The sequence below is a fragment of the Malania oleifera genome, chromosome 12 (assembly GCF_029873635.1).
Source record: "Malania oleifera isolate guangnan ecotype guangnan chromosome 12, ASM2987363v1, whole genome shotgun sequence".
Taxonomy (NCBI): domain Eukaryota; kingdom Viridiplantae; phylum Streptophyta; class Magnoliopsida; order Santalales; family Ximeniaceae; genus Malania; species Malania oleifera.
Window position 1 is genome coordinate 32,712,719 of NC_080428.1, and position 22,055 is coordinate 32,734,773.

The following is a 22,055-nucleotide window of genomic DNA, read 5'->3' on the forward strand; positions in this document are numbered from 1 at the left end:
CCCCATCTCTTATGGACATTTTCCAATCACTAGGGTAATACACACACATCCACATGCGCATGCAAAAAAAAAAAAAAAAAAAAAATGCCATGCCAAGCACACAAAAATTCTTACCTTTTTGAAACTATGTTGAGCACTTTTGTGGGATTTTGAAAATAAAGGTAATGATAAACATTTTTGTTTTGCAAAGCAAAATTAAAACACTAACAATTTTCAAGAGATAATCAAAACAATTTTTTTCAAGAGATAATCAAAACACTTACAATGATAATCACCTAGTACTATAATATGCTTAGGCATGCAAACAACACATACATATGCACATATTCACATAATGTATATTATTATTTTATTAATTATGTCCAAACACTCGTGCTTTCATATAAACACATGCATACTTTCTAATAATAATAATAATAATAATAACCAATGCACACATCAACACACACTAACGCACACTAATACTGCTTAACTTTCTCACACACTTAATTGCTGGTAAATAATCTCTAATATATAATAACCTAGACCACTCACAACACACTTAAACTTGTACAACCATGTAAATTATTAATGCTATTTAAAAACTCATGGATACATTGTTTCAATTCTTTGCAGATTTCATCCATCCACATGCATGCATTTGTGTGCCTTTTGCATGCATTTTTCCATGCATCTTCACTTTGCACACACCCCACCAACATGCACATTTAGCCTTTACACTCCCACTATGACTTAGGAGAGCATTTTCACTCCAACACTTGGCCATATAATACTTAATTCATGCACATAATTTTTACTACCTACTGCCACCTCACACCAAGCATGCAAGCATACCATGCACACCTATACTGAGGCTACACCTGCTCACCTGCATATATTGCTGCTAGCCTACTCACATTCTACTCTGCGGATGCATGAAATTCAGTATATGCATTTGCATGCATGGCCGCACCACATGTATAGATTTTTTTTCATGTCTAAATCATTTGAATTTGTACACCAAACACCCGTATGCACCCAAGCACCCGTATATACCAGCTCAGGATTTCATGAAGCCACTCGTGCATCCTTAAATTCTGCCAAGCAAATCACATTTTTGGCATATCAGAGAGGAAGAGAAAGGAAAGGACATATGGGATATACCTGAGAAAATGCAGGAGAGGACTTGCAGGTTAATGGCTGGAAATAAAGAGACCTACGACGTCTTCACTCAGTCATGGATTCGTGCGGCCTTCCCGTATTCTGTGTAGGTAGTAGAGGTAAAGGTTACTAGATCTCCATGCTTAAGTCATCTGGGGAAGGCAGGATGGAGGGAGAATGCGGGAATTTTTATCCTGACTTGTTGGAAAATGGAGAGATGGCTGGAGACGGAAGTGGGAATTCTCCTCGAGGGTGTGTTGGTTCTTTCCTCCGTCCTCCCTTCAAAATGGGGGTAAGGGCGAGCTTTTGAGTTTGAAAATGGGTATTAACCAAGGGAAAGGCTATGGGCCAATGGACAAAAGGATGAACTACAGAGGTCCACCATTCCCAGTGAGGTTAAACCTTGACTGGCCTGGCATTTTCATGGGTTAGGACGTCTTGGAGATGGGGAGAAAAAGGAGGAATACCATATTCTTTGGGTATTGGCATGGCAGAGGCTCTGCCAGAGCTGGCAGTGTGTCAGGCGCTGAGAAAAAGCCTGCAACAGCAAGTGGCATGTGCAGCAGAAAGGAAGACGATGATGGGGCCTTGGTTATTATTTATTATTTCTTTCTTTCTTCCAAAATTCATTTCCAAATTTTGAAAATTCAGTTTTCCTCATCTTAAATTAAAAAAAAAAAAAAAACTCATTTTTAAATTTTCAAAATTCATTTTTCATTTTTTAGATATTAAAAATTCATCTTTCTTTTTAAATTTTCAAAATTCATTTTTCTTATTATTTTGAAAAGCATTTTCCTATTTGATCCTTGGACAAAAACGGGTGTCAATAGGATTATTTCATTAATTTTTAAAATATGATGAACGGTAGTTTTAACTGGTCTTAGTAAAATATAATTGATTATATGCATCGAGTACCTTACCTTTGAACTTAATTGATTAAATGATCTCTATATCTTGGTAGTTCCATAAAGGTCTAAGAGCTGTAAAATTCCGAGCTTCTTCTACCTTTAGATTTTTACCCTAATGTTCTAATTTTTTCTAATCAAGCCATTGAACTTGTTAATTCATACCAATTTGATCATATCACTAATGTTGCCTCTAAAATATTAAAAATGTCATTAAATTTAATGCTGGGGCTCATTTTTTTGATGGTGTGGCCAACTACAGTTTATATGACCTAGTCTAATTCGTGTGAGCTACCCTCTATTATAGAGCATGCAAGGTCACATTTTGTACCACAATCATTTTTATGGAGAACCAAAGATGGACACTTTTTTATGTTCGTATTGTATCTAGGTTTTTATATTTTAGTATGGGAAAAATCTTGTTGTTTTAGAAGTTTAGTCAATTTTGGTTTATTTTGTGTATTTAAGTACTTTGGGAGTTATTTTGTAATTTCTTATTTTATTGGGGCTTTTATGTAAATATATATTTTAGTTAGTAGTGGGTAATGGGTATAAGCGCTCAACATGTAAGTTATTGGACAGTTATTGTTTGAATTCAGACTACTGCAGTTTCCCTCTAGTTCTCTCTCTCTCTCTTGCCCCCAGGGTCCAGCATTCTTGCTCTTCCTACTTCCTTCTATATCTTCTTCCTCTCTCATCTGTTTTCTGTTCTCTTCTAATTCTACTTCTCTTCTCTGCTGTTCTGTCTTCCTCCTCCTGCTGCTACTTCTCTTCATATTTATTCTTATTCTTCTTCTAGTTCTCTCAATTCTCTCACTATATATAAATTCTAATACTTGTCCTATATCACATGCTTAATTAATGTGGGCTGCTATAATTTATTTATAATATGGAGTAGTTGCAAATTAATGACAAAGGCGATAATTTGTGCAAATCCTAGATTTTTCTCTGAAAACTCAACTGTAGGCCTGAGCACGGGTGGCCCGCTGGTCTAACTAGGTCAAAAAATGAGTGGGATTCAGTGGGTCCCACCTAAGTACCTAACTATGTTAGGGTGGACTACAGGACAAATTCGAATTTCAAGCCTGTTACAGATAATGGGATTCAGAAGATAAACTCTGCAAACAAATCAAGAGAAAACCAGATAAAAGGAAATTCAGGATATTAACACTTTTATGCAGTCCAACTGTGTTAGATTTTTATATTTTTAAACAATGGGCTTTGGCTAACCTTGCCATAGCGTTCTGGTCCAATCTGACCGACCCAAATACTCGAGGTGGAATATGGCCAGAAGGAATGCTCAACTCAGAAGCTATGTAGGGATTTGACTTGATTATAAAAGCTCTACTTGGCCACGTCGTTAAAAAATGTCACATCATGAAATTTATTGGTTCTAGAAATACTGCTATTAGTAGGATAAAAACTAGTATGGTTTTAACTAACTGAATGAATTGATTGGAAAAATTAGAAGTTGAGGATAAAAACCAAAATGCAGTACGGTTCAGGGTTTCAGGGACTAGTAACTTTCTTTAATTGAAGAAAGTAAGAGAGACAAGAAGGGGGAGAAAGTTGCAAGAGTGTTGCATTGATAAGCATGTATTTCTGTCTATGTTGAAACTGCTTAAATTATGCAGAAACCAACAGTGATTTGTACAATTTATCATGAAACTCATGATAAGTATTGCTTATCAAGAGTCAAGACAGTGATTAAAATATGTTTTTGGAGTATTTTGCCAAAAAAAAAAAATTATGTATCTGTTTGAAATGTTGATTATTGATGATGATTAATTTTTGATGCGTCATTAAATATGTTGATTTATTATTATCTCATATGCATAATCCGGTTAAAGCTTAGAAGTGCTTGCCCTTCTCTTTTCTTGGAAAAGAGATATTTTATTAACAAAAACAGAGTGGAATTACAATGAACGGAGGACAAGATGAACTCAAAAGACCAAAAGACAAAATAAAATGTGCGATCAATATGAACAAACTAGGCTAGATCTGCCCTCCAATCTCTTCAGGTGAGGCAGAGACAGCCCCCAGAGAAAACCAAAAGAAAGGGCCCACAAAGACGCAAATAAACCACTCTATCCAACAAACACAGCCCTTTTCTTTTATTTCACTTGAGTTACAAAATGGTAAATAGCACAAGAATCTATTGTTCTAAATTTTAAAAATGGCTGTTGTTAAAGTTTTCGGAAATAAGGCTTCTTCCCTAACATTGCTGTTTTGGTTGGATTCATTGTTACATGGAACTATGGTAATTGTTAGGTTTCATAAGAAATGGGAACTGGATGTACAAGACCATATTCCTTGGGTTTTAATGGGTTAATTATGAAGTCACCCGTCTATGTGGGGGAGCACATATAATGTGTTTTGAGTGCTTTAATAGATCCATCAGACAAGAACACATATTTGACCCTCATTTAGAGGTGGAAAGCTACATGTGCTTGATCAAGAGCAGTTGTTAGTGGCCAAATTAATATAATACAATCTACATAAAGCCATTTTATGTATTTAGGAGTGCTTTGGTTTGCATTGCTTCTGTTTTTGTCCATTTTTAAAAGCTGGATCACATGAAACAAATTTGACATTACATTTTTGTTCCCATAATGTGGAACATCTTTTCGCCAAAGAATTTTGTGGCAATGTTTTATCTTTTTACAGAAAGGAAAAAAATAAAAATCAAAGCATGAAACAGAAACAACACAGGCTGAAACATTTCCAAATGCACAAAACCATTTCTCCATTTAGTTTTAGCAAAGAATTTTGTGGCAATGTTTTATCTTTTTACAGAAAGGAAAAAAATAAAAATCAAAGCATGAAACAGAAACAACACAGGCTGAAACATTTCCAAATGCACAAAACCATTTCTCCATTTAGTTTTAGCTGCTGATTTCACTTATTGATTATAAGTCTGCAGAAAGGCTGTCTTCTGTTGATGCAGGCTTTTGCAGTGATCAAATTGGTTAGGGCCTTTGTTTTTTATCATATATTTTGAAAGAGAAAATATGATTTTAGTTTGTGCATCTACTTATATTTTATGCGAAAGTGAAGTATTCACTGATCACTGATAAAGCATGTATAGGTGCATATTGTGGAGTGGTTGATGCTTATACTGTTTCTCTCTTTGTAGAAGTGAGATTACCCATGGGACTGTTTAGGACATTGATTGTAGCCTTTAATAAATTAAATTAATTTTGAATGGAGCCCCCAATAAATTAAATTAGTTTATTTTAGGAACAAATCCTAGAACAGATGTAACAATAAATCGGATAAATGAAACAAAGGAAGACAACACAGTACGAACATGAAGAGTTGTGTGGTTTGGTTTATTAGCCTGTGCTGTTGGGCTGAGGAGGAGAGAATTTTCATTAGAATTGAACAAGGGTCTAGCGAAATTTATTATATTTGAGATTTTACATGGGATCGCCGGAAGGGTTAGCAAGATCAGATTCTAAGATTGGATCGAGTATCATAAGATCACTGGAGTAAACAATGCATTCATGAGTTATTTTTTTCATAAATTTGAATACTATAAACCTAAAAAATTGTCTAGTATGTGTTCAAGACCAGGAAAATGACAACTGATATAACTTATATGATAGAACTCTCATGTAACATAAAAATTGAGTATTCAAATTGTTGCATTCCTATCCCAATCAAACTGGCTTGTAATGAAAAAGGAGTAAACTCCTATAGAAAAAGAAAAAAAACTAAAATTTTAACACAAATTAGTAACAAACAACTGTACAACATGAATATCTAAAGTATAAAAAGATAAAAAAACAAATATTTTTTTGATAGTACAAGAAGATATATTAAGAAGGAGAATGTACAATCAAAGCAAGGATACTAATTCCTAAAAAAGAAAAAGGGAAAGCAGAAACAAAGAACAAAAATAAAAAATAAAGAATAAAAATAAAAAGAAGAAATTATCCAAGAAAGCCCCTCTTTGATCCCTTGCTATCATAGTTCACTGAACACTTCAAATTAGCTAATTCCCTCTAACCCTTCTTGCCTTAGATTTACCCCCATCAAGCCTAACTTCATTTCCTCCATGATCAGACAACATGAGGCCCAAGCTACTCAACGAATTCGTGAGTTTGAATGTCTTTCTTAACAGATTCCTAAACTGGAGTGGGCACAATTCCATCTTTTACCTTCATTTCTCCTTTAGAAGCATCATCCTCAAAATATTCATTCCATTCCATCTAAATGTTCTAGAGGAGAAGGTGGCACATAAGAGAGAAAAAGAAAACTAATAACGAAATCCAAACAATCATCCAAGCCACTATTTAGTTCACGAGTACCACCTAGATCTTTATGGGTGACTTCATCAAGCCTGCCATTATAATCATTGTCACCATCATCAATATTATCAAATGATCAAATGCATATATCTTCTTAACCTAAACATTGATGTTTGAAGTTGAACAACCTAAATGAGCATCAATCCAGAAACAAAACTTCAGACCCATAATTTTGTTAGTGTTAGATAAATCAAATCACTTTTGGAAGTTGTCCGTTCCTTGTATAAGTTATATAGGACTAACACCAAGCCTATAGTACAGTTAATTTAGTAAAAATTTGGCAGTAGAATGTATGTAGGATCTTTTATTACTACAACAATCTGACTGTGGTCCCACTCAAATCCTACTTCAATCCTACCCATTTATGAGTTCATTTAGGATCAGGATTATTTTGGTAAAGTATGGATCCTACAATTCAGATTGTGATTTTAACAACCATGGGCACAATGAAGATTAGAATTGCCTGAACTTCATGTAGAGAATGAAAAATCTGTATGTATGTATGTATGACCCAACTAGGTGTAAGGATTCAAGACATAATCAACATATTATACCATGGATTTAGCAATAAATACTGCATGACCTATTTTGGTACTGAACAAGGTATATCTTGAACAAATGAGTAGGTTTTATCTGTCTCTATTTATTACCTTTCTTATTCATTATGTTGCTACATCTTAAGAGATGTGTGTACTTGCACAGATTTGAAAGGTGTTCTATGAAATCAGGGTCTAATTTATATCACCACATATAAAATAAGTTAGATTTATGTAAGATGTGATTACTTAATTCCTAGGTATCCTGTTCTGGAAATGTATATGTCCATCTATATAATTTAAAGATTCTTCTCTTCATTTGACACTCCTTTCTCTCAATCTCGTTGTGTGTGTGGTCATGGGGTCTTTAAATTTCAATTTTGACTAAAATTTGAGGAAATATGGAAATTTTGATGCAATTTGAATCTCGATTTCAATTTTGATTTAAAAAGTGATGCAAATTAGAAGTAAAACATGGAATTTTTTTTATGGATCTTCATAAACTTAATAAACATAATAATGCAATATTGAAAATTTAAAAAATTGCAAATAAGAAACATTAGTGACTAGTTTGTGGTGTGTAAGGTGCAATGTCTGTAAAGCAACAATCATATTACCAGTCAATTAATATGAATGAAATTCTTAAATTAGAAAAATATTAGTTATGATGCAAATGCAACTTTTTGATATAAAAAGGCCAAATAAAATGTTGTAGCTAATATTTAAGTTCAATTTTGCATAAATTTGAAATTTTTTTGATAGTAATAATTCATATCCTTCTTGTAGTGGTCTTTATTTTCTACAAATAAAAGATATACTAAAAGAGAAATTTCAGTTTAGGGTTCTGAGTCTCAAATTTCAATTTTGAGTTAATCTTTCTCCATTGTCAAATTTTGAATTTCTTTTATTTATTCGTGTTTTTTATTTGCACAAAAATAGACGTTATTATCTCTGTTTGTTTGATTATTATAGCTGTAGATATATAACCAATACTTTCATCTTGTTTTGATCTTCTTGTATCTGCAGTCCTTACTCTGGTGAATTTAGTGGAGAAAATATTAGATTGGGATCTCGTGGTGATAGCTACTATGAATACCTGATAAAAATATGGCTTCAGCAGAGAACCAGTCGAGATAATAATATAACATACTTACATGAAATGTATGAGGAAGCAATGAAGGGTGTTAGACATCTTCTTGTACGGAAAACTATCCCAAATGGATTGTCTTTTGTGGGGGAATTGCCTTATGGATCTAAAAGTGCTTTTAGTCCCAAAATGGATCACTTGGTAAGTTCTACTTCTTGACTTGACTTGTCTTCACCAGTCTAAATAAATTACCATATATCCTTTGGTTGTTTGATATAGTCAAGATATTAAAATTTGCTTTCCACTAAAATTCTGAGGCTTCAAAAGTACAAAAATTTTATGGAAATGTTGATTTAAAATTTGATTTTAAAAAATGATGGAAATTAGTAGTAAAGCATGAATTTCTTTACTGAACTTCAGAAACTATTAGTAGACAATACTGAATGCTAAATTATTATACAGAAAACACATCAGAGCAGATATGTGGGGTATGAGGTGCAACAACTGTCGTATAGTATTCATTGTAAACATATTTGTTAATATAAATGAAATTCAAAAATCAATGATCTATTACAAAAATACAGATAATTTAGACATAACAGGTCAAAAAAAAATTCGTAGATAATATCTCAGTTGAGTTTTCATAATTAAGTCTGAATTCTATAATTCATATGCTTCTTGTAATAATCTTTTTTTTCGATAGAAAAGAACAGAAATTACAATTAGGTTTTGAATCTCAAATTTGAATTTGAAGGTAATTTCATCCTATGGTTAAAAACTCAAAACATTTCACTGAAATTTTGTAAAACGGAACTCATTTCAATTTTGAGGGTGATGGGAAGCAGTAATTTCAATGGAAATTTGGATTTCGTGGAAATTTAAAGATCGTTGATATAATCTTCTTATTCTTCTTCTTCTTTTTAATTCTTTTATAAAATCAGAAAATAGAAAAAATCAATAAAGGGCAACAAGGGGGTGCAGCCCAAATACGAACGAAAAGGGATTGAGCTTTTCATATAATTAAGTCTGAATGCTATAATTCATATGCTTCTTTTAATAATCTTTGTTTTCGATAGAAAAGGAGAGAAATTACAATTAGGTTTTGAATCTCAAATTTGAATTTCAAGGAAATTTCATCCCAAGTTAAAAATTTGAAACATTTCACATAGATTTTGTGAAATGGAATTCAATTCCATTTCAATTTTGAGGGTGATGGGAAGCGAAAATTTCAACTGAAATTTGGATAATTTTGTGGAAATTTAAGACCATAGATATAATCTTCTTTTTCTTTCTAAATTAAAAAAAAAATAAAAAATCAGCAAATAGTAATTTCTTTAAAGGACATTAAGGGGGTACAGCCCAATGCGAACAAAAAGGGACCAATGGAAATGAAAAGAGAATACAAGGTATCATCTATGTGACAGGTATCCAAAAAGCAAAGAATTATGTATCCAAAAGTATACAATCCTTTAAACCCGCTACCACATGAGATAAGCCATCTAAGTATCCTAAAGTATACAATCTGCTAACCAGCTTATATATGAGATAAGCCCTCTATCCTTAATAACTTCAAAAGATGCAGCTGTTTCTTCGGAGGCTCTTTTGTTCCTCTCACTGCACATAACCCAAAAAATGGTGAGGGGATCGAGGTGAAAGGGTTTTTTATTTCTCATTATTTTTTATTTGAATGTCTTTCCAAGCCCATTGTTTTTCTCCATTGTCTCAGCTGTAACCTAATGGTGGCCAACCAGAGCAGTAGCCAAATTCTAGAGATTTCTAGTTGAAAGGCAGTGTGACAGGATGCGATCCGTGGATTCAGCATATTCTGCATACAAAAGCATCCATTCACCATGATTTTCCACATTTTCTGTTAACCATCAATGGTAAGGATTCTTCTCAAAGTTGCTTCACCCCATTAAAGAAAAAAAAGCAACTTTATGTGGGTCTTGAGTCTTCCAAATTACCTTCTGCAGGAAGTTAGCACTGCCAGCATCCATGCTTGAGTTGTTCAAATCCAGTTTCTTATAGGAACAGTGGGCTATGAAGCAGCCATTTTTTGCTTGTGTCCACTTAGGTTCATTCGGAACTATTCTGGTTGTAATTCCCTCAACTTGCAACCAGTAATGCCAGACAAGAATCCACCATCAACCTTATCCCCAATAGGAATGAGCTCACTCTTTCCCAAATTAACTTTTAAACCAAAAATTTCTTTTTTAGCAGAGAAAGATGCACCTCGAGTTAATGATTTGATTTTCCTCTGCCTCACAAAAGATAATATTGTCATCTGGAAAGAGAAAATGTGAAACTTCAGTTTCCCTTCAACATCTTCCAACAATAGGTCCCTTGATAAGCCCTTCCATTGCAGTAGGAGATTGAGATTTCCATCACAATGATGAAAAACATGGAAGATGCAGGGTTGTCTCCTTGCCGCAAACCTCAAGTAGTCTCCTTGCCGCAAACCTCAAGTAGATTGAAAATAGCCTGAGGGACAGCCACTTGTAAGAATGGAGGACTGTGTAGTGATACATTGTGGTTCAATACATTTGCACCATAAGTTTCCAAAATCCATTCTTTCCCCCCCTTTTTTCAAACATGCAAAGGAGGAAATTCCAACATACATGATCAAACACTTTCTTCATATCAAGTTTGCAGACAGCTTTTCTTCTGACTCGGTATATTGGGTATCCACAATTTCTGAAGCAGAAAGGAGCTAGTTGGGAGTCCATAAATTGTTTCCCTTCAACAAAGGCATGCCCGTGCTACCTAACAACTTCCTGGATTGCCTTTTTGAAGTCATATTTAAGGAGCTCCGACTTAACTTGAAAAAATCATGGTAAAACCCTTTTTGCTTGGAAAAACTCTACCTCAGTTTTTCAGGGAAAAAAGCATTTCTTCCTCACTGAAGGGACTTTCAAGCTGCAAAGCAGTAGAGTTTTCAATATGACTGAAAGTTGTACCCTCAACCTGCAGTCTCCAAGCTGGGAAATTGGCGTAAAGATACGAATAAAAATCGTAAATTCTTTCCTTAATATCTGTATCCTCTCTAGGGGTTTTGAAAATTAGATTTGAAAAGTATGATTTGAGTAAACCCTCTTTTTGTACTTTGTAGAAAGCATCCTTAAGCCGCATGCACTATGCAGTGTAGGCATTTTTTTCCCCCCTCACAGGTTTCTTAATTAACATGAAACTTAGTTTCTGAATTTCAAGTCCATTTCTTGTCCTCACTCTGAATCAATTGTATGGACTGATGTGAATATGCTTTTCAGTTGGTGAAGCAGAATTCCTTTACCTATTTTTGAATTTTTTTAAGTGCATACTTGTAGTTATATTGTTCTCAACAGTGACATGCACATACATACTAGTTTTCATGCCGATTTATTATTTTTTTTCCATGTCACTCTGAAGCAATTGTATTGACTGATGTGAAGATTGAGGACATAAATTTTGATTTAGGTGGAAATCTTGATGGTCTCAGACTCTCAGTTTATAGAAATTCTGATTTCAATATAAATTTTTGATTTTGATTAAAGATGCTTAAGAAACTTATAGTAACTTATGGAAATTAGGAATGAAAATATAGGAAATGTTAACTTTGATGATTCTAAATATTTAGAACCAAACTGAAAAGCATCAATTTTGTTCTTTTTCTCTTTTAATATAAAAAACCAAATTTTGGTTGATGTTTCTGAAATCATGGGCAAGGAATTGAAAAAATGGAAAGTTATATGCTGTATCCAGTTTGAACCCTCCTGAAATCTGAGTGAAACTATGGCCAAATTATGAATCAAATACTTAGAAAGGCTATTCAATTGGTGCAGCAAAATTTTTCTCCACCCCCCCCCCCCTTTTTTTTTTTTTCAATTTTGATCAGAAAATTATAATTTTAGACCAAAAATGATATGTACCAGGACTCTGGGCAAACCCAGGAAGGGAGCCCAAAGCTCACACACAACCAAAGAACAGCAAATACAACTCAACTTGGGTACCCCAGGGGCACACAGGCCTCAAGAAAAAAGCACCAACTACTACTCAAAAAACATCAAAACCTGGGCATACCCAGGGGTGCAAGCACCAGAAACTACAACTCAAATACAAAGAGAGGGAAATTTATCATATACTATTCAAAAAGTGTGTGTCTGAACCACTTTTATAATAGCCTCCGGCTGAGTAACAATGCCTTCGAATCTCCTCTTGTTTCGAAAGAGCCACAAACAGTAAACTGTGATGGCCAAACAAACTCTCTTAGCCACTGCTTGAACCCCCAGTGTCTTTGCCTGCCTTGTGGAGTCATTTAAGGCTAGCCTTAATAGTAGTCATAGCCCTAGTCACACTCAGCCAACTCCTGATGGAATTCTAGACTATAGAAGAAAATCTGCATTCAAAAAACAGATGGTCCAGTCTTTCTATCTCAGAACCACAGAACACACAGGTTTTATCAATCCCCTCCCCCTAGATTTTGTCACTAGTCAACAGCTTCCCTCTTGCAGCCAACCAGAGAACAAAGGAGTGTTTAGGAGCACAAACATTCTTCCATATCACCTTCTGTCACAGGGCATTCCACCCCTTCCATCTCCAGAAATTATATGCCATAGAGCACTGAAAATTTCCATCCATAGCCCACTGCTTTAGCTTAGCTTCTGCCAAGCTTCTACCATTGCACTGCATTATCAGCATTTCTTTAATCTGAACCAGTTTCTTAAACAAGGGAGAGTCTTCATGCTTTGCTGAAGCCTCCCACAAATTACCTCCTCTCAAGTGCACATGGCTCACCCATCTTGACCATAGGGAATCCTTTTTGCTTTGAAGATTCCACAGGGTTTTTGAAAGGAGAGCAGTGTTCCAGCTTTTGAGGTCCAAGACCCCCAGCCCACCCTCCTTTGGCAAGCACACATCTTTCCAAGCAACAAGAGGCCTTCTCCTACCTCCCCACAGGAAAGCCCTTCACAGCTTAACCACATGAGCCAACACTGAACTGGGAATGGGGAAAATAGATAGCCAGAAGCACTCCATCCCTTGCACCACTGAATTTATAAGCTCCAGCTTTCCAGCATAGGATAAAGAGTGACCTGGCCAAGAGCCTATCTGGTTATCAATTTTGTTTAGCAGAGGGGAAAAATGCATTGTGTTCAATCTTGTTGAAGCCAATGGAATACCATGATATCTAAGAGGGAACTCCCCAGTAGAAAACCCAGTTAGCCTTTCAATATCTTCCAGAGCACTGCCAAAAACACCTGCACAGTAAAGGTTGGATTTCAATATACTTGCTCTCAAAGCTGAGCATTCAGAGAACATCTCCAGGCACTCCATCACCTTCTAAACTGAAGAGACATCACCCCTTTCAAAAAGAATTAAGTCATCTGCAAAGGTCAAGTGGGTAATCTTGAGGACTCCACACTTTGGGTGAAATATGAACTCAGGGCAGCCCTCTAGGGATTTCAGCAACCAAGACAGATACTCCATACAAATCACAAACAAAATAGGGGGAAGGGGGTCACCTTGCCTGAGCCCCTTCTTGCCATCAAACAGACCAAACAGACCTCCATTTATAGACTAGGAAAAGGAAGTAGTGCTTACATATTGCATCACCCACGCCACCATGGCTTTAGGAAAATTGAGGTGAACCAGCATACTCAGAAACTGTGAGGAAACTGAATCATAGGTCTTTTTAAGGTCTATTTTGAGCATGCATCTTGGAAGACTCTCTTCCTTGCATACTTCCTAACCAGCTCCTGCACCAGGTATATATTCTCAATCATGTACCTCTGCTTAATGAAAGCAGATTGGGCTTTGTTAACCAGCACCTCCGGCCAAGGTTTTATCCTGTTAGCTAAAATTTTTGCAATTACTTTGTACATCACATTGCAACATGATTTAGGCCTAAAATCTTGTACAGTGTTGGCATGCTGAGACTTGGGAATTAAACAGATAACTGTTCTGTTCAGCTGTCTAAGGAGCTTCCCTTTAACAAAAAATTCCTTGATTGCCAATGTGAACTCCTTTCCAATAATGTTCCAAGCATTCTTAAAGAAGAAATAGGTGAAACCATCAGGTCCTGGGGATTTGTCCTCCCCAATAGAAAACAGAGCCTCTTTAATTTCTTCATCTGAGACTTCCTCCACCATCACCTTTGCCTGGTCCTCCTCCAGGATAGGGCCATGATTCACTACCAGGGGATCAACAGGACAGCACACCTCTTCAGACCCCAACAGCTTCTTGTAAAAAATCAAGAACTCAGTCACCTGCTTATGAGACGTGGTACTCTCCCCATTCTCTTTGGTTTTCTTTCCATTTTTGTTTTTGTGTGTAGTTGTAAATGTGCGTGCACAAAAAATACATACAATACCCTCATATAAATATATATATATATATATATATATATATATGCATACATATGTATGTGTATGTACACAATTTTTCATTTCTTATTTTGTTTTGGTTTCTTGGTTTTGTTATGTTTTATTTTGTTGTAAATGTGCATGCACGAAAAATACATACAATACCCTCATATATATATATATGTGTGTGTGTGTGTGTGTATGTACACAATTTTTCATTTCTTATTTTGTTTTGGTTTCTTGGTTTTGTTATGTTTTATTTTTTTCTAGTTTTTTTTTTTTTTGGGTGGGGTGGGGGTGGGTTGGAGCACTAGGCATCCATGCCTTAAGAATAAACATAACACAGTCCAGGTTTCATTAATTGAACTTTAATTTAATTTTTGATCGTTCCAAGATATTTTATTTATAGAACTGTATACACAGGCTGAGAACTGTCTTAAAACAAATCTAAGCAATACAGAAACCAAGACTGAAGTTCTTTATTGACTTGCAAGCCAAGAAAATTTGTATACTTTAGGAACTAAAGTAAAAGAAAACTGCTCTGAGAAAGTTTACTAAGATTAGAGACATCCTAAAGTAAGGAATTTCTTGCAAAAGACTTGCAAATTTGAAATAAAGTACAACTAAACCAGACAAATCCTTTGACCTAATGACTACTAACACTATTTCCAAACTATTGATATCTAAAATTTCAAAATACCCTTGCATGTTACACAATAATCCATATGCACAGAATGAATGAGTAATATCTTGAATAAGCCCAAAGATTTTTTTCTTTTCTTCAAAAACATTCTCCTGTGTTGGGAAAAACTCATCCTTGAAATTTATAATGTTGAAATGTATGAATGCTTGTGCTTTGAGCTTGTATCCATAAGCTTGTAGTTGATGCAGTCTTGTCTTCTTGGACTATTTCCTTGCCTATTGGATGAGCTGTAACAGTCCTCAACATGGCTTTCATCTCATGAGAGAGGCTTTGTGATGGCTTTGGTATAACCTTATAGGAAATCATCAATTTGAAAGAATCTGCTTTTGCGTGTGTGTGTGTATTTTATTTTATTTTAGTTTTTTGGGGTTGGAAAAATTAGAACTTTGGGGAACAAAAACGTTGAATTCATGAGAAAGGGTTTAAGATGATGGATGAGCTGGAGGATATAATAGCTTGGTATGAGTGGACAAAAGAAAGTAGAGGAAGAGGGAAAAAGAGAGACTAAATGGGCACAAGAAGAGAAGAAATGAGAAAGAAAAATAGTGGATTCAGCATCCTTGTCTCAACAAATAAACGTATTCAGGTTATGTTTGGTTTGCAGGATTCCTATTCCTTGGAATAGCTTAGTTATAATAGGTTAGTTATAACTAGTTATATAAGAAATTATGTTGTTACCATAAAGCAAATAGCAGTGTGATACTTTTTATGAATCCATGACAAGGAAGAGATAAAGAATACCTATTTCCAAATTTTACAACAGGAATTTCTATTCCTTTTTTGTTACATATTGGATAAAATAATGAGTATACAAGGAATAACTATTACCTATATTCCCAGTTTTTCATCGTACTTCATCTTATTCCAAGGAATAGCTATTCAGCAAACCCAACGTAACATCAGGATTTCATAAATTAAGTGTTATTTTGGTTTAGTATGGGAGGACTTGTATTCTAAACCTCCAATTCTTGCCTTCACCAGTGAGAAACGGAGTGTGCGCATGCATGCATGTTTTGCAGCAAGAGTGTCTGTAAGTTTAAGTACTAGATGAGGATTTATGAAGTATTTTACTGCTCTGTTTAGGTGTGTTTCCTTCCTGGTACGCTTGCACTTGGTGCCACTAAAGGCATTACGAAGGAAAAAGCTATGAAAGATAATCTGCTCACCTTCGATGATCTGGAGAATTTGAAGCTTGCAGAAGATTTGGCTAAGACATGCTTTGAGATGTATTCTGTAACCTCAACTGGTCTTGCTCCAGAAATTGCTTACTTCCATACAGAGGTTGGTTAGATTTTTCTGACCTTTTTATTCCAATCTGTATACTGTACTATGCAGTAGATGCTTGCTGAGCCAAAGTGGGTTATTGTGCCATATATTTATTTCGATAGCAAGCTGTGTTTTTCATTTGATGATTTATGCTCAGAAATTGGATATGTTGTTCTTTGAGCAGGAATTTAATGAAGAAGGTCTTGATGGTGGAAACAAGACTTCAGAATACATGAATGACATAATAATCAAGCCTGCTGATCGTCACAATCTTTTGCGTCCTGAAACTGTTGAATCATTGTTTACCCTGTATCGAATCACAGAAGACTCCAAGTATGCTCTAGTTTACAGGCTTTTGATTTTCATGCATAATACAATTGATGTATATAGTTAGTTTTTTTCCCTCCACTTCTTTGCCCAACCATTGTGTACTTGCACAGATACCGTGAATGGGGTTGGCAGATCTTTGAAGCATTTGAGAAATACTCAAAGATTGATTCTGGAGGATACAGTTCTCTGGATGATGTCACTACTCTTCCCCCTCGAAGAAGAGATAAGATGGAGACGTTCTTCATGGGCGAGACTCTGAAGTACTTATACTTGCTTTTTGCGGACAACTCTCTTATTCCATTAGATAAATACGTTTTTAACTCAGAAGCCCATCCTTTTCCAATTCAAGACACCATTAAGAATTTAAGGGGGGATGATAATTCCAGTGGAGCTGAAGCATTCATGTGAAATGAAGGATTGTAGGACTTCTGAATTCTTTTGAAGCATTCGGAGACTTGAATAGTCTCATGTACTCACTGCTGCATCTTTCATGCCATTCTGTTGGCACAACATTTACATGGTTCAACTGTCTTATCTGGTACCAGAGGGCATTCAGATGGCAGGATACTTGAGAGTTACAGAAGTTGGCTGAACTTGCTTATGCTTTGGATCTGTGGCTGACTTGATATACATCCATCTACACCATATGCAGAAGTGTATAGGAAGGCAAAGTTTTCCCTCCAAAAGTATCATGAGATGTACTTGCTGTAATAAATGTTATAAGGAACATAAGTGATCCGGGGTTTTCCATTTGAAAGTAATGATCTGTGAGCAACCATTGGTCATTGATTTCCCTAATTTTCCAGAATTATTGCTGGCTTTACTCAATTTAATTAACTGCTGTAATCTATATTACTTGTTAATACATTGCCTAAGAGTTACAAGCTTTCTGCATGTGTACGCCTTATCCTTTACAATAATTGTTGGGACATATTGCACTCTGTAGTTCCACACTCATTTTGAAGGAGAAATAAGTGGTCCCCATCTCGAATTACACGTATATCATCTATTTCTGCATTCTCTGCATTAACGACTTTTGTAGGATTGTGGCCTTCAAACTTCTGACCTGCAGTTTCAAAAGGTGTGGGATGAAAAATGGATAAATATTAAAAAAATTGCTGCTTTTCAAGAAAATAAGTTGATAATTTTTGAATTTTTATATTACCTTCATTTTCACAGATATTTGAATCTGCTTAGATTTGATTAAACTAATGCTTTTGACTAATTTTCAGGTTTTATGCAAATGCATGCTTTTGAATTCAAGCAATGAAGCAAATCTTACCAGCAATCTTGAGTAGCTCTTCTATTGAATCAGGTAGGACTATTAGTTTCCCATGGTGCTTCTGTGATGTACTACTGTTTTGAAACTGCATATGGATAGTGACTCTCCTTTTGGTTAATTTCATAACGTCTCTGTCACTGGGATAGCTAGAACTGCTTGGGTTGGAGTTCATTTGTACCTTTTTAATATTAAATTTGGGAAAATTGGGGCTCATATTTTCTCTATGTTTGCTTTGACTATTCCTACTTTGATTGGCTGATTCTGGGCCAATAAATTCTATTTTATGTTCATCTGGTATCCTTCTATTTTCGTTACTTACTAGAAGCTCATATATGCTTCTGTCTCCTTCCTTCTCTGTTGGAGCTTTAGGTGCCCATGCTCTAGCACCTGGTTTATTCACTGTTGCTCCTCCTTCCTGCAGATCCTTGACCATTTCAAGATTCCCGTTGCAAACAGCAATGTGAACTGCAGCTTGTTCATGCTCCACTATGGAATTTACATCCCTTTCCCACATCGTATAATCCTGACCTTTGCCTGTTACAGTCATCTCTGAATTGTCCAATCTCAGCAAATCTCTGTTGCTCATTTTACACATTAATGGTTCTGTATATGAATGCTCTTGACATCCAGCATGAGAACAGCTTCCTCCTATTGGTCTTCCACCGAGCCATTTGGTGAGAATGGCTTCCTCCCATTCTGGATATTCATGTGGGTTGGCAAAGCCCACATTTTCTATTCCTTTCAGTTTCTGTAAATGGGTAGAACGAAAAGTTATTTTTTGTTTCTTTTAAAAATTAATATTGTTATTTTGGAAAAGATTGGTAAAACTAATTACAAATCTCACTGGCAAGGCTTGTCTAGTTTGATACATACCAGGAAAAGATTGTTCATAATAATTCGTGCGTCTTCCTTATTTGCTTGAAATGTGTTCATCAGTGAAGTTCTGTTCAGCCGTAGTATTTGAGAAAGTGTATTTGTCCGAACTGTGAATGGCTGTGGCCTGTGACATAAAACCCCTACTTCACCAAACATTTCTCCTGCTACTGCCTTTCCTAGAACCTGCAGGCTCATGGACAGTAAAATCAGATTCACCACATGTTCTTTTAGTTCAAATGTGCCAGTGTTTAAATATATACCTGATCATGCCCTTCTGTATATGCTATGAAATCCTGCAAGCACAAGATGTCATAATAGTCAGTTTTGAATATTTACAGATTCTATATGAGATGATTACTATGATTACTCACCACTGCTCCTGAGACTAGTATATAAAGATCGAATGGAGCCTCATTCTGCAGAATTACATCTTCCTTGGGCGGAAAATACTCGGCATCCATTTCTGAAACCTTTTATGAAAGAGCAGCTGCTTAAGCATTTTACTATTTTTGAAATGTCAAGAAATAATTTATGCTCATTAATTTTATAAAAAGGCATCATAACTCAAATTCGCTCCATTGTCTTTTTGAATTGTCATTAAAGAAAGCAGGATACATTTTGTAGTTTTCAAACAGAAGATTTAGAAGGGGTAAATGAAGAATTATATATGAAATTAATGACCTAGGTGAATTTATACCAATTGGAAAAGGAAGTCATTAGAAACCCCTTGAAAAAGATAGGCTGTTTGAACGATTGGAAAGAAGAGATAGTGCGTGATGCTTGAGCGGATGGCTTTTGGCAGATCAATCAATGTCTCTTGCTGTTTCAATCCTTCTGTTTTGAATTTGAGACAAATGTGTGATAACATTTGATCCTGTATGCGCGGTGGCAATTGATTTCGTGTTGCAAATTCTGAAGCAGCTCTGACTCTATCCCTCTGTATTTGTCCAAAGCAGGTTTCTCGATTAGAACATCAGGGCTATAATACTTTGTTTGCCTACATTATATTGTATGTATGAAAAAAATCAACTTATTTTGGAGAAATATTGGTACACTTGAGGCATGTATGAAATAGAGGATTGCTTGCAAAATAAAAATATTTAATTTTGTCTTAGTAGGTGGGACTATTAGCAGTACTGTTAATTAATATATCCTGTTAAATCTGGTCTATTTGGAGGCTAATAATCTGTCCAGTTTTTTTTAGCAGGTGAAGTATCTCTATGGAATAGTCGTGCTATTAGTGAAGAAGGCATACAAAATTTCTGGTGCGGCTGGTGCAGTGAACTACTAGGTTTGTCATGTTCCCGATAAGGTATGAAGTTAATCCCAAGTTGAACAGCATGTAAAAGATATCAAAGAGCATCTCCCTTGGGTTCTCGGCATGCAAGTCCCCATAGCCAGTGGTAGTTAGTGTCGTAATGGACCAGTAAATTGTGGTTATGTATCTGTCCCAAAGACTCTCTTCTTTGAAATTTGGGTTTACTGCACCAATCCAGGTTCTCTTTGGATCAGGATATTTATCTGCAATCAAGTAGTTAAAGCATCCCGCGCAGTGTACTGCAAAAAGAGTAACCTGAGAACAAACAGCGAGGAAAGCAGCTAAATTGTAACGGCATGACCTTGATATATTCATTTTGATTGAGGAAACAAGTTTAAGTTTAATTGCTTACAGAAATGAGTTTTGTGCATCTAGTCCAGAAATAGTTGAACCGGATGTCCTTCTCTAGCCTGAAGGAGGTAAGACTGGCTTAGTGATTATTGTGAGGCTTTGAGCATTACAATTAAAAATTTGAAGAAAACCCAAAGGCATGGTTTTGAATATGGCGGACCTTGCAAACAAGGAGCTGACTCGTCTGAGACGCCACAACCTGAGCATGTTAAGCACTTTGAAGCCTAGACCGCTGCTTTGATTTGTGAACAAGAGGCTGAGAGATTGAAATGGAGCTGTTGAACAGACATCGAAAATAAACCAGGTAGATATGTACCTGTAAGTAGGATGGTATTACATATAGACTGCTTAGTGATTGCTCTGCAAGAAGAGAAATTCACGCTTTTTATCCAGTTAAATGATGTGAGCAAAGATGCCTTATGACCTGATTGCTATGTTCTTGGGATCATCAATGAGAAGATACGATTGGCTGTCCAGATATGCAACAAAGAAGGTGAGAACAATATCAATGGCAAAGAATCCATTGACAATGTTGTCGACGATGAAAAGTGCATCTTGCTTGTAAGTTAGAAATGCAAACTCGAATGGGCAGATCCAGGCTGAATAGATGACTAGGACAACCAGCAACATCTCCCAACTCCTGATATGCAATGCAAGGCATTAGCAGCATCAATTTTAAATTGCAGGGAGTCTCTAAACAAGGGAGTAAGGACCATCACCTGTAGCGGGGATTGTAAGGGGAAATTATATATCTCTGAAGCTTAGTTGTCTGGTTGATTCTGGCTCCAAGGGATGGCAGGAGATCACTTGAGAAGAAGCTGTCCTGGTTTGCACTCTCCATCTGGAATTCATTGATGCAGAACCGTTGCAAGAAGTTTCTTGTGCAGGAAAATGGCATCTTGGGTGCTTGAAATCTCTATGCTGCAGTGGAGGCAGTTGAATGTTGGGGCGTTAACCCTTGATAACGGCTATAAATAGCTTAGCTAGTAGCTGGTGACACGGGTTAAAAGACCTTTTAATCTGCCTTGATTTGATTTGCATTGAACATTTTTAGAACTTTTGTGCATCTAGTGTGTCATAAAGAAAAGGAAGAGATGGAAGAAAAAGGTTGTAGGCCAATTTTCCATATGCTTGAACAAGGAAAGTAGGAAGATTCGGGTGGAAAATGGGTCCAGATGGGGGTGGTGGAGCACGCGAGAAGTGGCAGACATGAGGCTCTCTGGACTGCAGTTGCAGAGATGAGTTCTCTGAGAGAGAAATAGAGGTAGAGAGGTTGGGGGAGGTGGGGGAGGGAGGGGGGGGGGGGGGGTGGGGGAATAGAAAGAGAGAGAGAGAGAGAGAGTACTGAGGATGGTAATGATGCTGGTGGTGGTGGTGGGAGCTCCATCATCGAAGAAATGTGGAGTTGTGAATCATATATAGGCGCAAGGTTTTTGCAGGACAGATTTGAGTGAAAACATATTGGTGTTTTCATTTCAGAATCCAGAAATGGACGAGGCAGCCGTAATCGAATTGGGAAGGAGTTTTGAGTTATGGATGCCACGTGGACCAATAAGAATTCCATTCAAAATTGCCATCCCTTGCAGGACCCATTGATCCCCCAAGTTCAATCT

At 36.1% G+C, this 22,055-nt stretch overlaps 2 protein-coding genes across 2 annotated transcripts in view; one reads left to right on the forward strand and one right to left on the reverse strand.

The window, feature by feature from the left end:
- Positions 1 to 17,509, forward strand: part of LOC131144859 (mannosyl-oligosaccharide 1,2-alpha-mannosidase MNS3) — a 36,659-nt gene extending 19,150 nt beyond the window's left edge. Inside the window, exons 3-6 of the mRNA XM_058093770.1 lie at positions 7,921 to 8,182; positions 16,103 to 16,300; positions 16,470 to 16,618; positions 16,726 to 17,509. Coding sequence (XP_057949753.1) covers positions 7,921 to 8,182; positions 16,103 to 16,300; positions 16,470 to 16,618; positions 16,726 to 17,023 — 907 coding nt within the window. The 3' untranslated portion in view covers positions 17,024 to 17,509. The remainder of the gene's footprint in view (positions 1 to 7,920; positions 8,183 to 16,102; positions 16,301 to 16,469; positions 16,619 to 16,725) is intronic.
- Positions 17,447 to 21,688, reverse strand: LOC131144858 (potassium channel KAT3-like). Its single transcript, XM_058093769.1, has 11 exons — positions 21,162 to 21,688; positions 20,867 to 21,082; positions 20,603 to 20,758; positions 20,444 to 20,501; positions 20,029 to 20,346; positions 19,471 to 19,710; positions 19,145 to 19,243; positions 19,034 to 19,066; positions 18,771 to 18,956; positions 17,898 to 18,645; positions 17,447 to 17,681 (listed from the first exon to the last, which is right to left on the reverse strand). Exons 1-11 carry the CDS (start codon positions 21,338 to 21,340, stop codon positions 17,527 to 17,529), a joined length of 2,388 nt encoding a protein of 795 aa, XP_057949752.1. The 5' UTR covers positions 21,341 to 21,688; the 3' UTR covers positions 17,447 to 17,526.
- Positions 21,689 to 22,055: the final 367 nt, after the last annotated feature.